The sequence below is a fragment of the Mya arenaria genome, chromosome 4 (genome assembly GCF_026914265.1).
Source record: "Mya arenaria isolate MELC-2E11 chromosome 4, ASM2691426v1".
Taxonomy (NCBI): domain Eukaryota; kingdom Metazoa; phylum Mollusca; class Bivalvia; order Myida; family Myidae; genus Mya; species Mya arenaria.
Genome location: NC_069125.1, coordinates 78322838 through 78339027, shown reverse-complemented (window position 1 = coordinate 78339027; position 16190 = coordinate 78322838). Strand labels below are relative to the sequence as shown.

Below are 16190 nucleotides of genomic sequence, written 5' to 3'. Positions count from 1 at the left end.
ACACAATCCCCACATGTTCCATTGACTTGTGAAAGAGCAACATAATGCCCCAACATGTTACATTGACTTGTGAAAGAAGCAACACAATGCCCCAACATGTTACATTGACTTTTGAAAGAAGCAACACAATCCCCAACATGTTACATTGACTTGTGAAAAAAGCCACACAATTCCCCAGCATGTCACATTGACTTGTGAAAGAAGCCACACAATTCCCCAACATGTTACATTAAATTGTGAATGAAGCCACACAATGACCCAGCATGTTACATTGACTTGTGAAAGAAGCCACACAATGACCCAGCATGTTACATTGACTTGTGAAAAAAGCCACACAATGCCCCAACATGTTACATTGACTTGTGTAAGAGCAACACTATGCCCCAACATGTTACATTGACTTGTGAAAGAAGCAACACAATGCCCCAACATGTTACATTGACTTTTGAAAGAAGCAACACAATCCCCAACATGTCACATTGACTTGTGAAAAAAGCCACACAATTCCCCAACATGTCACATTGACTTGTGAAAGAAGCCACACAATTCCCCAACATGTTACATTAAATTGTGAATGAAGCCACACAATGACCCAGCATGTTACATTGACTTGTGAAAGAAGCCACACAATGACCCAGCATGTTACATTGACTTGTGAAAGAAGCCACACAATGACCCAGCATGTTACATTGACTTGTGAAAGAAGCCACACAATGCCCCCAACATGTTACATTGACTTGTGAAAGAAGCCACACAATGCCCCTACATTTTACATTGACTTGTGAAAGAAGCAACACAATCCCCAATACGTTACATAGACTTGTGAAAGAAGCAACACAGTCCCCAATATGTCACATTGACTTGTGAAAAAAGCAACACAATCCCCAATACGTTACATAGACTTGTGAAAGAAGCAACACAGTCCCCAACATGTCACATTGACTTGTGAAAGAAGCAACACAATCCCCAATACGTTACATAGACTTGTGAAAGAAGCAACACAGTCCCCAATATGTCACATTGACTTGTGAAAAAAGCAACACAATGCCCCAATATGTTACATTAAATTGTGAAAATGACATATTGTTTAACAATGTTTATTGTACACGTAGAATGTGTTTTAAATCAGGCTCATCATTGCTTACTGTTAGATTCCATGCTTCATTTATGCAAAATAATGTAAATTTGCTACTAACAAAACACTGGTAATTCTTTTCAGATTTGTGATTGTTGCTATAGCTGTATCATACAGCCTGTATGTACTTTGTAGTCTATATGGAAGTGTGACTGAGGCACTATTTAAAGAAGATAATACCAAATGCAAAATGCAGATTCCCATATACTTTTTTACAAAGTAGCCATCAATCCAACTATCCTGTGACAAGTCAAAGTTTTTAGTAGAACCATTCTTTAAAGGTCAGGGTTAACAAGGTGTGTTTTTTCAAAATATATCCTCCAACTGTCATATTTTTTCTTTTTTTGCAGGCTTGGAGAGCCAGCTGCGAGAGGTGTGTTCAGGCCTGCTCGGTCCCATCATCAAGACATCCAGCAAACATACCTGGGAACACTCCATACTGGTATAGTGGCAAAAATGCCATAACATTAACATTACCACATATACACCTTACCTGCTATATAAACAGCTTTTGTTTTGAGTTTTTACTGCTACCTGAGTATAGACAGAAAAATACCAAAATAAGCTACAACCCAGCCCAAAATAAGTAGAACTAGAACACATTTAAAACTAAATCAGTAGCCAGATAATATAAAAATACATGCTATGATAAGCTTTAGTAACAGAGCCCCAATTACTACCATGTTTATGTCTGTCCCCAGGGCATCGAAAGAGCCCATGGCTCCCACAAGTATCATATATGAGCCCATGTCTTTGTCTGCCCATAGGGCATAATAACCAAACCAGCCACAACAACTATTATGTATGAGCCCATGTCTCTGACTGTCCCCAGGGCATTAAAAAACGAGCCAATAGCACCCACAACTATTTTGTATGAGCCAATGTCTTTGTCTGTCCCCAGGGCACAAAGAAACGAGCCAATAGCCCCCACAACTATCATAATTTTATATGTGCCCATGTCTTTGTCTGTCCCCATGGCATTAAAAAGCAAACCCATAGCCACAACAACTATTATACATGAGCCCATGTTTTTGTCTGTCCCCATGGCATTAAGAAACAAGCTAATAGCTCCCACAACTATGATATATGAGCCCATGCCTTTGTCTGTCCCCAGGGCATTAAGAAACGAGCCAATAGCCCCCACAACTATCATATATGATCCCATATCTTTGTCTGTCCCTAGGGCATTAAAAGCAAACCCATAGCCACAACAACTATTATGTATAAACCCATGTCTTTGTCTGTCCTCAGGGCATTAAAAAGCAAACCCATAGCCACAACAACTTTTATGTATGGGCCCATGTCTTTGTCTGTCCTCAGGGCATTAAAAAGCAAACCCATAGCCACAACAACTATTATGTATGAGCCCATGTCTTTGTCTGTTTCCAAGGGCATTAAAAATCAAACCCATAGCCACAAAAACTATTATGTATGAGCCCATGTCTTTGTCTGTCCCCAGGGTGTTAAAAAGCAAACCCATAGCCACAACAACTATTATGTATGAGCCCATGTCTTTGTCTGTCCCCAGGGCATTAAAAATCAAACCCACAGCCACAACAACTATTATGTATGAGCCCATGTCTTTGTCTGTTCCCAGGGCATTAAAAGCAAACCCACAGCCACAACAACTATTATGTATGAGCCCATGTCTTTGTCTGTTCCCAGGGCATTAAAAGCAAACCCACAGCCACAACAACTATTATGTATGAGCCCATGTCTTTGTCTGTTCCCAGGGCATTAAAAGCAAACCCATAGCCACAACAACTATTATGTATGAGCCCATGTCTTTGTCTGTTCCCAGGGCATTAAAAGCAAACCCACAGCCACAACAACAATTACATGTATGTATGAGCCCATGTCTTTGTCTGTTCCCAGGGCATTAAAAGCAAACCCATAGCCACAACAACTATTATGTATGAGCCCATGTCTTTGTCTGTTCCCAGGGCATTAAAAGCAAACCCATAGCCACAACAACTATTATGTATGAGCACATGTCTTTGTCTGTTCCCAGGGCATCAAGAAGCGAACCCTTCTGAAGGAGGTCCTGCCATTGTTCAGTGAGAACCTGAAGGCCCTGCAGCGTCTCTACACCGAGTTCCAGGAGCAGCTAGACATGGCACCTGACACTACCTGACCCCACCTGGCCTGGTTACCTGTTTGACCCCTCCAACCCACCGAAAATGGGACACACAACCTAACCCTCCAATATACAGGGACAGCAACACCATGGGAGAGGCCTTGTCCACTTACAGAGACAGACAATAGGGCAGTTTGTTGTTGGATTAGACTGGAATATATTCTCAGACATTGCATAGAAGCCTATTAGTAAATTATGGAATTAATAATTGTGTATATGTTTTATTAAGGTTACTGTTGATTTAGAATTTGTATTATGTAAATGAATGTGCAATCTTACAGTTTAATACATATATTGGGAAACTGAAACCTTTTTGAAAAATGCACTTGCTTGGATTTAAATACACTACCTGAGTGAGACAGTCAGAGATTCCCTGATTACTATGTAGCTGACAGTCATTACAAGTCAGTGACCAAGTGTATTGTGTCGTAGCGTTCTTCCAGGTTAAGGTTCAAGCATAGATGGGTTTATTTCAACATAGACATCTGAGTGTCACTAACAGTTGGAATGTAAACACTGAAGGTATAGATTAACATACTCAATAATATGGATGGTAGACGCTTGTTATGAAGACATCACTGACGTTACTATAAATATTGTGTAGTATGTACACCCTTTCAGATCAAGATTTGTACATATATGTACAGAAATATCAGGTACACTGCTCAGGTCTGAAGTAGTCAGTTTATATCGACTACATATTTAAAATAGTAATTTGCCACCAAGAAGTCCATTTTGCCATTTCTCACTATACCACAGTGTACATGTGTATATCTCAGGTAGGTACATGTGTATATCTCAGGTAGCTACATGTGTATATCTCAGGTAGGTACATGTGTATATCTCAGGTAGGTACATGTGTATATCTCAGGTAGGTACATGTGTATATCTCAGGTAGGTACATGTGTATATCTCAGGTAGGTACATGTGTATATCTCAGGTAGCTACATGTGTATACCAGTGTACATGTGTATATCTCAGGTAGCTACATGTGTATACCAGTGTACATGTGTATATCTCAGGTAGCTACATGTGTATACCACAGTGTACATGTGTATATCTCAGGTAGCTACATGTGTATACCAGTGTACATGTGTATATCTCAGGTAGCTACATGTGTATACCAGTGTACATGTGTATATCTCAGGTAGCTACATGTGTATACCAGTGTACATGTGTATATCTCAGGTAGCTACATGTGTATACCAGTGTACATGTGTATATCTCAGGTAGCTACATGTGTATACCACAGTGTACATGTGTATATCTCAGGTAGGTACATGCAGCTGCTCTGTCATGAGATCTCTTGAATACTAATTCTACATGTATATCACTAGTATGCCATGTTTTACCTCTTGTAAGTTGGGTGATTCTACACTGTTTCTTTCCTAGTGTAGGTACATGTGACAGGTGGAGGGACAGTGCTGTAGTCATGTTTGTGTTGTGTCCCGTGCAATGTGCTACTGTACATATTTATCATTGTTGTCGTTGTTTCTGATCATGATTAATAAATAGATTGAAGACCAGTTATTGCTTGTTTGTATTAACGAGGTACACACTTCTTTTTACGAGAGCCTAGAAATAGAAATATTCATGTTCCAATACAACCAGCACTGTCTGTCCTTTGAGGCATCGATACGTCCTGGTAATAATGTGGGTTAGGCAAAATACTTCTCTTCGGAATTATGACCCGTTAACCTATTAATATTCAAATGTGTCAGTTTCATCATTGGTTTGAAGTGAACAACCTTGGAACATTGATGTATATGGTTGTCATACATGCCTTCCATTCTCCTTGTATCCGATTTTATATAGGCTGGTTAACCAGCCAGGTGTTCAATCTCATATAAAACAGATGATGAATCATCTCTCCACCAAACTAAACTTTATAGAGAAACGAACATGATCAAACGCCTCGAATTTTTTTAATGAGATTGGGGATAGTCAAATTAAGTTATTCGTCTTTCGGTCAAAAAGTATGCCACTAGGTCAAATAAAATTCCTTGCATACTCAAACACCCTAAAGGTCATAGAAGCCGCGTTTTCTACCAAATATTCACGAATTCAGAATGTTTTGTCTATGAAATCTAAGAAATAGTTGAATTATTATTCAAGCAATGTCATGCAGTATTTAACTACATACATCGCAAATGTGTACGTCAAATATTAGAATTTAGAAACAACAATTTACTTGCTTTCTCTTCCAAAACAGTGCGTTCCAGCGCGCAGAATTACAACAAAATCCTTTCCGGTTAGAACTAGAATGCGTATTGCGAAATTCATAATTATTGACACAAAACTTGAACTATCTATGTTTAATACTATTTACAAGTACGCAGTCTTTATCAGAGAGCCCACAGGAGGTAGCCCGAGAACGTGGAGAAGCCGTCGGCGACCACGGTTGTGCCGCTGGCGCCTCGGAGCTTCACCCACACGTGCTCACCCGCCTCACAGCGCGTCACGGCGCTGTTGTAACCCTGGTCGAACCCGTGCCCGGCAGTGGACCCCGCGGCGTACATGTGCGCCAGCACTTTCCCCTCCTTCACCAGCTGCGTCTCTATGTGCTTGTGGTAGTCGGCCATCAGGGAGGACTGAAAGGCGTATACGCCTCGCAAGGGGCACACAAACACGTGTAGCCCCGCGTTGTAGCCGCCACCCTCGTTGGTGACGATACTGTCGAATGGAACGATGTCGTCGGGTGTCAGGTGATCGTCTGACTGTTGGAGACCGACCATGAATGCTACCTGTCCCTCGCCGTCGAGCAAAAACCTCTTTGTTCTGTTTTCCACTGAAAAGAAATGGTGTTCCACCTGAAGGCAGGACAAGCCGAAGTCCGTAGTCCCTTATAACTTAAGATAAGCTTACTATACTTGTATTGAGATCCTACATTTTGTATTGTTCTCATTTTAAAGAGTTTTGAGTCTTTTAACGGAACTTATCTTCATGATCATCACGATAAACTAGTTCTTATTTTGTAGAATCAAGTAAGTAAGATGACTAAATGAAATAGGATACTTAAAGGGACTAGGCACCAGATGATATAAGAGCAAGAAAAAAAGAGAATTAACAAAAAACTTACATAAAATCGATATCGTTGTGTACAACGCATTGAATCTTGATTACTGATGTATCACATTGCTAACGGCATATGTATTTTTCGTAGCTTTTGCGTATTTTCTTCCGATTCGAAATTTCCTGTTTGTCTACCATGTAAATATCAGAAAATTTAAAAAAGCGTCGGTATATGAACCTGTACTTATGACGTTACTTTCACATGCTATAAACACTATAAACTGGGAAAACGTTATGCGATGTTTTTAAACGGGTAAACTCAGCTGAGACAGCGACAAAATATTCTTATAATCCTGAAAAGTGACGTATTATCATCCTTATACATGCTCGTATTTACAATTCTAGGCTTGTTTTGAGGTAGTACTGTATTTGCAAATTTTGTGACCATCTGGTGTCTAGTTCCTTTAAGCTACTTATATGACATAAAGGTTTTTCGAGATGTTTCAGACTTTTTTAAACCGCGTTAACCTTGTAAAACTAATGATTGCGCAGTCTTCTGTCGAGCTACAGTACGTACAGCAAGAGTGTGTTAGTTCGTCCACCCGTCGCTCAAGGGCGGATATCCGGTTGCTGTCACGAGCCCGCTCAGCCAGAAGAGAGTCTACGGTACCGAAAAGGGTGCCAACTGCCGCCTCCAGTTCATCCAGCCTCCCGCCCGCCACCGACCTCACAGAATCCACGCGTATCGTGCACGCGAGGAAACATAACAACTTCATAAACAACATTTGAAATTTACCACACACTTTTGTGTAAAGAACAGCCAATCTGTAGGACGGAAAACTGAAAACAAGTGGACGTAGAGCATTCTTATCTTGTTTCTTACGCAGCAAGACTGTGTCAAAATTCAGTTTTACAATCTCATGTATTTACCGCTTTCCTTTTCAATAGCAAATTATGCTTGAGGTACATTTACATACGCAACATGTTCATCACATCATTGCAACTTTGCACTACCGTGAGAGAAATTTGTTTCTCATTTTTGTAACGTTTAGTGAGAAAAAAATTAATTAAATCAAGTAGTCTTGTCGTTTTGTTTCATGTCGACTTGAGAGTTAAAACAAGACATGTTGCAGTTATTATGTCGGCGTGTCTATTTAATGCTGTTACTCGCAAATCGACATAAAACAAGTCGATCGTCCTATACGTGCGTCGATAATGTGGCCCAAATTGTCCCCATTTATTAAAAAAATGGAGGATATGTTCGGAACACACACGCACTATTCTCCCCGTGATGCGACTGAACGCCAAACCCTTCGCCAATGTTGAAATAGGTGTGTGCATGTATTTTGAATTACTTGTTAATACGTCGCGGCAGTTTTCTTATCTTGCAAATCAAGATTTCATTGGGTAGCGAATCATTTAAAGCAAATTCGTGGTCGACTGATATTGGCGCGCTATAATTGTAACCCAGACCTCGCTGGTTCCCGCCGCTCCACCGTGAATTAGGATATAAATGGTTTGAATCCGAAGCTACATTAGTATTATATGTAAAAGGAAATGACGTTTATTTTGAATGTTATAAACCGTTAACCCCATTACTGAGTTTCAACGACTGTTTAGTTAAAATAAATGTTGACCATATAATTATGTTTCAACAATGAAAATGAACATTGGGTTCAATTTTCAAGGCAGTCAATATTTAATATTTCCCCGCCACTCCTAACGGTTACTATAGAATATAATCGCGTTATCATCATCGTACAGTCGCGTTATCACCACCGTACAGTCGCACTATCACCATCGTACTGTCGCGTTATCATCATCGTACAGTCGCACTATCACCATCGTACAGTCGCATTATCATTATCGTACAGTCGCACTATCACCATCGTACAGTCGCACTATCATCTTTGTACAGTCGCAATATCCTCATCGTACAGTCGCACTATCACCGTCGTACAGTCGCAATATCATCATCGTACAGTCGCAATATCACCATCGTACAGTCGCACTATCATCATTGTACAGTCGCACTATCATCATCGTACAGTCGCACTATCATCATCATACAGTCGCAATATCACCATCGTACAGTCGCACTATCACCATCGTACAGTCGCACTATCATCATCGTACAGTCGCACTATCACCATCGTACAGTCGCATTATCACCATCGTACAGTCGCACTATCATCATCATACAGTCGCAATATCACCATCGTACAGTCGCACTATCACCATCGTACAGTCGCACTATCATCATCGTACAGTCGCACTATCATCATCATACAGTCGCAATATCACCATCGTACAGTCGCACTATCACCATCGTACAGTCGCACTATCATCATTGTACAGTCGCACTATCATCATCGTACAGTCGCATTATCACCATCGTACAGTCGCACTATCACCATCGTACAGTCGCACTATCACCATCGTACAGTCGCACTATCACCATCGTACAGTCGCACTATCACCATCGTACAATCGCATTATCACCATCGTACAGTCGCACTATCACCATCGTACAGTCGCACTATCACCACCGTCCAGTCGCATTATCACCATCGTACAGTTGCACTATCATCACCGTACACGCACACTTTCATCATCGTACAATGGCACTATCATCATCATACAGTCGCACTATCATCATCGTACAGTCGCACTATCATCATCGTACAGTCGCACTATCATCATCGTACAGTCGCATTTTCACCATCGTACAGTCGCACTATCATCATTGTACAGTCGCACTATCACCATCGTACAGTCGCACTATCACCATCGTACAGTCGCGTTATCATCATCGTACAGTCGCGTTATCACCATCGTGCAGTCGTACTATCATTATAGTACAGTCGCGTTATCACCATCGTACAGTTGCACTATCATCATCGTACACTCGCACTATCATCATCGTACAGTCGCACTTTCATCATCGTACAATCGCCTCCGGTGCGTGTGCGCATAAATAATTTACCCCCGCATGTCACAAAATGTCGGGGAAAGAGTCTGAAGAAAATAAACTCAACTTATATCTAACCCCCATATCCGATTTCAATAAAAACAAGTATTTCCGTGTTCGCATAGCCTTTTTCAAAATGAGTTTGTATAAACTCGTCCATTTGTACTGCTGTAGTTGAAGACTTTTATTTTTGAGCATGCACATGCGACAGAGCGATGATGATAACGCGACAGTGCTCGACAGTGCAATATTCATCACGCGACAGTGCGATAATGGTCACGCGACAGTGCGATAATGGTCACGCAACGGTGCGATAATGGTCACGCGACAGTGCTATGATGATCACGCGACAGTGCGATAATGGTCACGCGACGGTGCGATAATGATCACGCGACAGTGCGATAATGGTCACGCGACGGTGCGATAATGGTCACGCGACAGTGCGATGATGATCACGCGACAGTGCGATAATGGTCACGCGACAGTGCGATAATGGTCACGTGACAGTGCAATAATGGTCACGCGACAGTGCGATAATGGTCAAGCGACAGTGCGATGATGATCACGCGACTGTGTGATGATGAAAATGCGACAGTACGATAATGATATCGTGACACCATATACAACGATAAAAAACGCGATATCACGATATTACGATTGTGAAAACATGATAGTATATTGCATTATCACCATCGTTTTGTTTTATTGACGCGTTTTCGTTATCGTACTGTCGCGTTGTCATCATCATACTTTCGTGTTTTCGTTATCGTAGTTACGTGATTTCGCGTTTTCATCATCGTATAAGCGAGTATCGCGTTTCAGATCAACACATTTACATGCGATGACCCTAACTGAATTCCGTAGTGAACCTAAAGCAAAGTCAATGCAATGAAATAAGTCAAACTATGAAACGTATATGATTTATTTATAACAGTTTATGTAATCAGTGTAGTGAAAAAAAATAATGACGATGGGTTATTTTTGTACAACGAGTCTTTTAAATATAGGCATCGACGACATTAGTGAACAAGAAACATACTTGCATGTGCATATGTTGCGGATGTTTGTCATAAAATATGTTTAATTCCTCTCTTCGTTAAGACCTGGTGTACTATAATAACATCTTTCATATTTGTAATATTTATGAAAAATGAAAATACAGTTTACTTCTTTACACAATTTCAATAAGTTTCAATATAAGCTATCGTAATTTAAAAGTTTCAATAACGATCAGTTTTTATATATCATGTTGAATTCAACTCGTTGCGCTTGTAATTGGCCGTGTTAGAACGGCAACTCCTGAGCCTGATTACCCGCATCCAACGTCACCCCTCCCCCGCAACCACCTTCACCCCCGCGCCCGCTCACGCTCACATTAAGCAGTCTTTCTCACAGAAGTCCAGCGGGCACGGGCCGGCAGCACAACGCTGCCAGCACCATTCGTCTGCCGCCTGGCCTCCAAGTTCCGATCGCCAAAAGCTAAGCGCCTTGCAATCCGAGTGTTTATTACCAGGTTGCTGTACTGCAGTTCGACACTCCTCAGTACACAAGTCTTTACGGCAATTGTTTAACAGTTTACAATTAGTGATACACCAGACGTCAGCATTTGGCATCTCCAACCGGAACTCCTCCCTGGCGGCGCATTTCCTGACGGTGTCGATGCCAACGAGGCCTGCTGGAAGGACGCCGTCCGGTGCAATGGGGATGAAGGATCCCGGAGCGCCTGGGTTGATTGGCGGTCGGGTAGCAACCGGGAGGACACCGCCTGGGATCAAGGGGATGAAGGATATTGGAGCGCCTTGGTTGTAGGGCGGTCGAGTCGCTGCCGGATGTGGCTGCCAGATTTGGTGTGGCATGGTAACCTGAGAAACAGTGTAACAAAGCCATGTAGATAAGTTCTGGTGTGGAAAATATTACAATAATCAAAATTATTAAGAACAATATGTAAATATTATGAAGATATGAGAGAAATACGTAAATGTATTGGTAAAGTGAAGAAACGTGCACGAAATATAGATAGAGGAATGAAAGTCAATTAAGCAATTTTCATTGACCGCGTGCAAGAATCATTGTTGCAACATCATTTGAATATTGTCTTACATGTGTTTGTGGCGGCACGGCCCCTGGGAGAATGGAAACGTCCGCACAGCCGTAGAATTGTTCCTGGGGCCCACAGCCGTGGCAGCACCGAGACCCGTTACACGCAACGTTACTTGCTGAAAACAAAGCACGTTAAACGGCTGAAGCGAAAACAATATATTTGAAATAATATTTTTGTGAACAGTTCGCGGTGCGTTATGCAGATTCTTGAATAGTCATGAGTGTTAGAGTTGTATGTCGCTATAAAGAAAAAATGATAGTTTAAAGTGTTTAAAAATACTTCATATTTAAAAACAGTAATATTGTACTGAAATACAAGGTAGCGTTTAAGCACCTACCTGTGTTCCATTTCCACTGGAGGACGCACTGTGAACATGTCAGCTCCTTCGGCAGCTGAAGGCGGACGGACTGCTGCCCGAGCCCGGTCACCATCGTGTAGCGCGTCCCGCCACCAACAACCCGTAAAAGGTGCTTGTCCAGGCACGCGGGCGTGGCGCGCACTTTCCGGTCGTTCACAGGGCACAGTTTGAACTCGAACCAGCCCCCGTGGTTGACGGTGATCTCCGTTGTGACCGTGATCACCTGACCCTGGGAATAACTGGCGCCTATAGTTCCGGTGGCGTACTTGCCACCCGCCTCGTTATCACGCGGACCCTGGAAGGGATCCCCGCACACGCCACACTTTCCGCCGTTTCGATAAAACTGTACCTGATAACGAGAATATACTAGTTTGTGTTATCCTTAATAATGATCAATAGATCGATTCGCAGTCTGAGTTTCGTCCGACAGAATATTATAATACTTAATATTTTGTTCCATAATATATTATCTTCTTGACAAATACACGGAGTATACACCTTTGAACCCTTTGTTGCGATTTAAAGTAGCATGAAAAATACAACAATAATAATCTGAAATAATGTCGTACACCGAATCCTCCACACGAGAGCTGATGGTCGTTGGTGTTGACGGGTGTGTGGTAGCCGAGGCGCCACATGGTTGACCGGCCGGGCGGATCCACTAGGCGCCCATGTCCGTCAACCCCCGCCAGCAAGCTTATCAGCAGCGCTGCTACTTCGGTCAGTAACATCGTCGGATCGTTTCTATGTTCAGTGTTCTGATTAAAGAGCATTTATTTGGTTATGATTTATAAAAAGAAAAAAAAATATCAAAGAAAATATATTTTAATTAATTTCCTTATCATAAAAAGACAAATAGCAATTTCAATATGCTGTTTAGAATTTTTTAGAAATTATTTATTTTATCGACTTACATGCAGCTCAATACTTACACAAACTATGAGCAATTTTTGCAGTTTCCGATAGAAAAAATCACCCGATACTCCCTTTTCCCACGTAACAGTTTTTGCTTTCTTAATATCCAATCTTTCAATTTCCGATTTATATTCAAAAATATGTGCCAAGCCTCGGTACTACTCACCTTTTTTGCGTCGATTAATGCTTGTTTTCCGGTTATTAATTCTTTTATAAGATGAGTTTCCCCAAAACGAAAATCCCTAATACAAATGACAACCCACGTGATCAGGTCGCCGAACGCTCATTGGTTGACCATTAGTCACTGGTAATGGCACCGACCTGTCAGCCACCTCACTCGAGTGCATTCCTAAGTTGTTTTTAAATGATATTAGTTTGTTTCCGTTTCCATAATTCCTTTGAAAGCCCGAGTTGCTAGCGAGTAGATTACGGACGCGCTGGATCAAGTAAACACTCACATATCCGTCAAAAGTGAAATTCCGTATATCTGTGTTTACCCACAACATTGTACTGTCGTCAGAGTCATTAATTACGGTCAAGGAATTTAATAAGGAATTATAATAATGATAAAATACGTTCATGTCGCTAGTGGGGACTAACCAACGTATACTGCGCGTCGGGAGGGTATGTAAGAAGCATAATGCACTCTGATTGGAGTGTTTGCGCACCCAAAAGGGGATAAATAACCTTATTTATTCCACTGTTTCCAGCCCAACCTCCGCATGTTGTAATTAAAACACATTTTCACAACGATGTTTCCTTTTGATGCATACAATTGAATGCGACTGTCCGTTTACAAGATGCAACTCGAGAGAGCGGCCGTCCCGTATCAGTTTGAGTGTAGTGTCCACGCCTCCGCAAATTAAAATACAATAAATTCAGCTTCTGGGAGTTTCATTTTACCCGTGCTTACATGAACACACCAGTATATATTTTGACTAGTTTCAAAATAAGCAGAAATGAGAATTTTATTAACAATCCTTACATTTTGATTCCAATAACTCGCATGTTACAGTTAAACGTTTTTTTTTCTCATTTATTTTTCAACATATATCATATTAACATGATGCATCAAGAACATATGTATATATATATATGCTTAAACATTTCTATGTTGTGTAAAAAAGCATTTTTTATCATACACACACGCGCTCCCCCCCCCCCACACGCACACACGCACACACACACACACGCACACACACACACACACACACACACACACAGTGATGTCCCTGTTAATGTTTATAAAATTTAGTTTATTTATTTGAGGAAAAGAAACAATGATTTGATATGCGTTGTTTAGGCTAGATGTGTCTGTCTTGTATCTTAGTTGTTTAGACTATTGAGTACTTCCCATTTATTTATGTGGGTTTCAAACTTATCATTGTTTAATGCTATTTGCTCTTCTATTTTGATTCTTAATTTCAGATAATGCAAAAATGCATTGAAAGATAATTGTCTGTCATTACATTTTGTGGAGTTTATATAAAATTTCATTAAGATAATTAAAAAATTACAGATATTACTGTACTTGCTTTTTTTTACTATTCCTAATAGGGCTTCGTGTTTGTAAATTGTTATATCCATTGGTGTCAATGCAATAAAGTTGTTTAATTTGTTCCATAGCTGTTGTGTTTTTTGACACTCCCAATATAAATGTTCAATTGATTCTACATTTGAATTGCAAAATGTACATAGACTGCAGTCAACTAGTTTGAGTTTAAACAACAATTTATTAGTCGGTAGTATTCTCATAACGAATTTGTAGTTGAAGCTACGCAAAGTTGTATCTATCGTTGATTTGTAAATGTTACCATATATAGTTTTCCAATCTAAATTTTCACTAATATCCAGAGTTTCTTTCCACTTTGTTTCAGAAGTCGGTTGAAGAATATTTTGCAAAAAAATCGAGTACAAAAGTTTGTTTGTTTGTAATGATGTTTCAACTATTTCTTTAAATTGTTGAATATTAGTTTGAATAATCCCATCTGTAGTCAGCTGTGTCTTAATATGTAATGGAATTGACCGAACAAGTGTTTGATACTTTATAAAATCTGTATTCCTTATGTTGTATAGGTATTCTATTTGATTGAAATCGTAGAAATTGTTTGTTCTATAATCAAAAATATGTTCAAGATATTTGATACCCTTTTCATACCATTGTTTGAAGAACAGAGTGTTTCCTATACTGCAAATTGTTTGGTTATTCCATATCACTGTTTTAGCTGTTTTCATTGAGTTTGAGTCATGTATTTGTTTAATTTTACTCCAGGCTTTGAGGACATCATTTATGAATGAACCTGCTCTTGAAATTTTGTTTATTATGCCATTGCCTAATTCACATTCAAAAACCAATTCATTTCCATAATTTATAAGCTTCTTTTTAAGAAAAATTTTCCATTGACTTTTGTTTTGTCGTCTAAATATCTTTTGACCCAGACAGCTTTAATGGAGTTAAGAAAGTTCAACATTTGTAAGTTTTAGTCCACCGTTTTCATGGTTTTGGTACATAATATCTCTTTTTATTTTGTCTGGCTTCTCGTCCCAGAGGAATTTGAAGATAGATTGTTTAATATTCTCAATAATATACTTGCTCGGATTTGCGAGCACAGTGAATGGGTAGATGATTTTTGGTAGCGCATATGTTTTTACTACGATAATTTTACCCATTAATGTTAGTTTCCTATGTTCCCATTGTTTAAGTACTTTATGAAATTCGTTGACTTTTTTATTGTTTTTTGTTTGTCATTATAGAATGTAATACCTAAAGCAGTTGAGCATTCTGAAGTCCATATAAATGGTTTATTTTTGCAGAGCCTTATGTTTGTGTTTTTTAAGGTACCCACTCTAAGAATGATGGATTTATTTATGTTGAGGTTTAGACCAGAACATTTTGAAAAGGATTCCAATGAATTTATCAAAGACTTAAAAGAGTTTTCTGAGCCATCATTGAAATACGTTGCATCATCAGCGAAAAGTGATTGCTTTATTTCTGTTTCACCAATTTTTATTCCCTTGATTTCAGCGTTTTGTTTTATATAGCCTGAAAGAATTTGTAGACAAATGATGAACAAAATGGAAGATAGCGGGCACCCCTGGCGTACTCCCTTTTCAATTCTGAAGGCCTCCGATATATGGCCATTGTTTATTATTATACTTTGAATATCTGTATAGAAGAGTTTAGTCCATTGAATGATCTCTGTGCCAAAGTTGAAAGATCGCAGACTGTCAAGTATAAAGGAATGATCAATACTATCAAATGCTTTTTGAAAGTCAGCAAAGAATAGGAGTCCAGGTTGTTGTTTTTCTTCAAGATATTGCATAACTTCTATGATGAGTCGAACATTTTCGCCGATGTATCTTTCTTTGATAAAACCAGTTTGCTCAAAATCAATAATTTTAGGTAGTACTTTTTTAATTCTATTAGCTATTGCTTTCGTTGCTATTTTGTAATCAATATTTAATAGACTGATTGGTCTCCAATTGGAAAGGTCTTCTAGATTTTTACCGGGTTTTGGAACAAGTGTTATTATGCCTTGTTTTTGAAGTGGTGTTAGATGT

At 39.8% G+C, this 16190-nt stretch overlaps 3 protein-coding genes across 4 annotated transcripts in view; 1 reads left to right on the top strand and 2 right to left on the bottom strand.

Annotated features, from left to right (window-relative positions):
• LOC128230444 (protein HIRA-like) overlaps positions 1 to 4802 on the top strand; it is a 37422-nt gene extending 32620 nt beyond the window's left edge. For both annotated transcript variants that reach the window (XM_052942712.1, XM_052942711.1), the window contains 2 exons: positions 1486 to 1577; positions 3147 to 4802. In XM_052942712.1, coding sequence (XP_052798672.1) covers positions 1486 to 1577; positions 3147 to 3269 — 215 coding nt within the window. In that variant the 3' untranslated portion in view covers positions 3270 to 4802. The remainder of the gene's footprint in view (positions 1 to 1485; positions 1578 to 3146) is intronic.
• Positions 1 to 16190, bottom strand: part of LOC128230447 (protein HIRA-like) — a 257743-nt gene that overhangs the window by 184916 nt on the left and 56637 nt on the right.
• On the bottom strand, positions 5533 to 7100 carry LOC128230446 (complement C1q-like protein 4). Its single transcript, XM_052942714.1, has 2 exons — positions 6862 to 7100; positions 5533 to 6060 (listed from the first exon to the last, which is right to left on the bottom strand). The coding sequence occupies exons 1-2, from the start codon at positions 7067 to 7069 to the stop codon at positions 5618 to 5620; spliced, it is 651 nt and encodes a 216-aa protein (XP_052798674.1). The 5' UTR covers positions 7070 to 7100; the 3' UTR covers positions 5533 to 5617.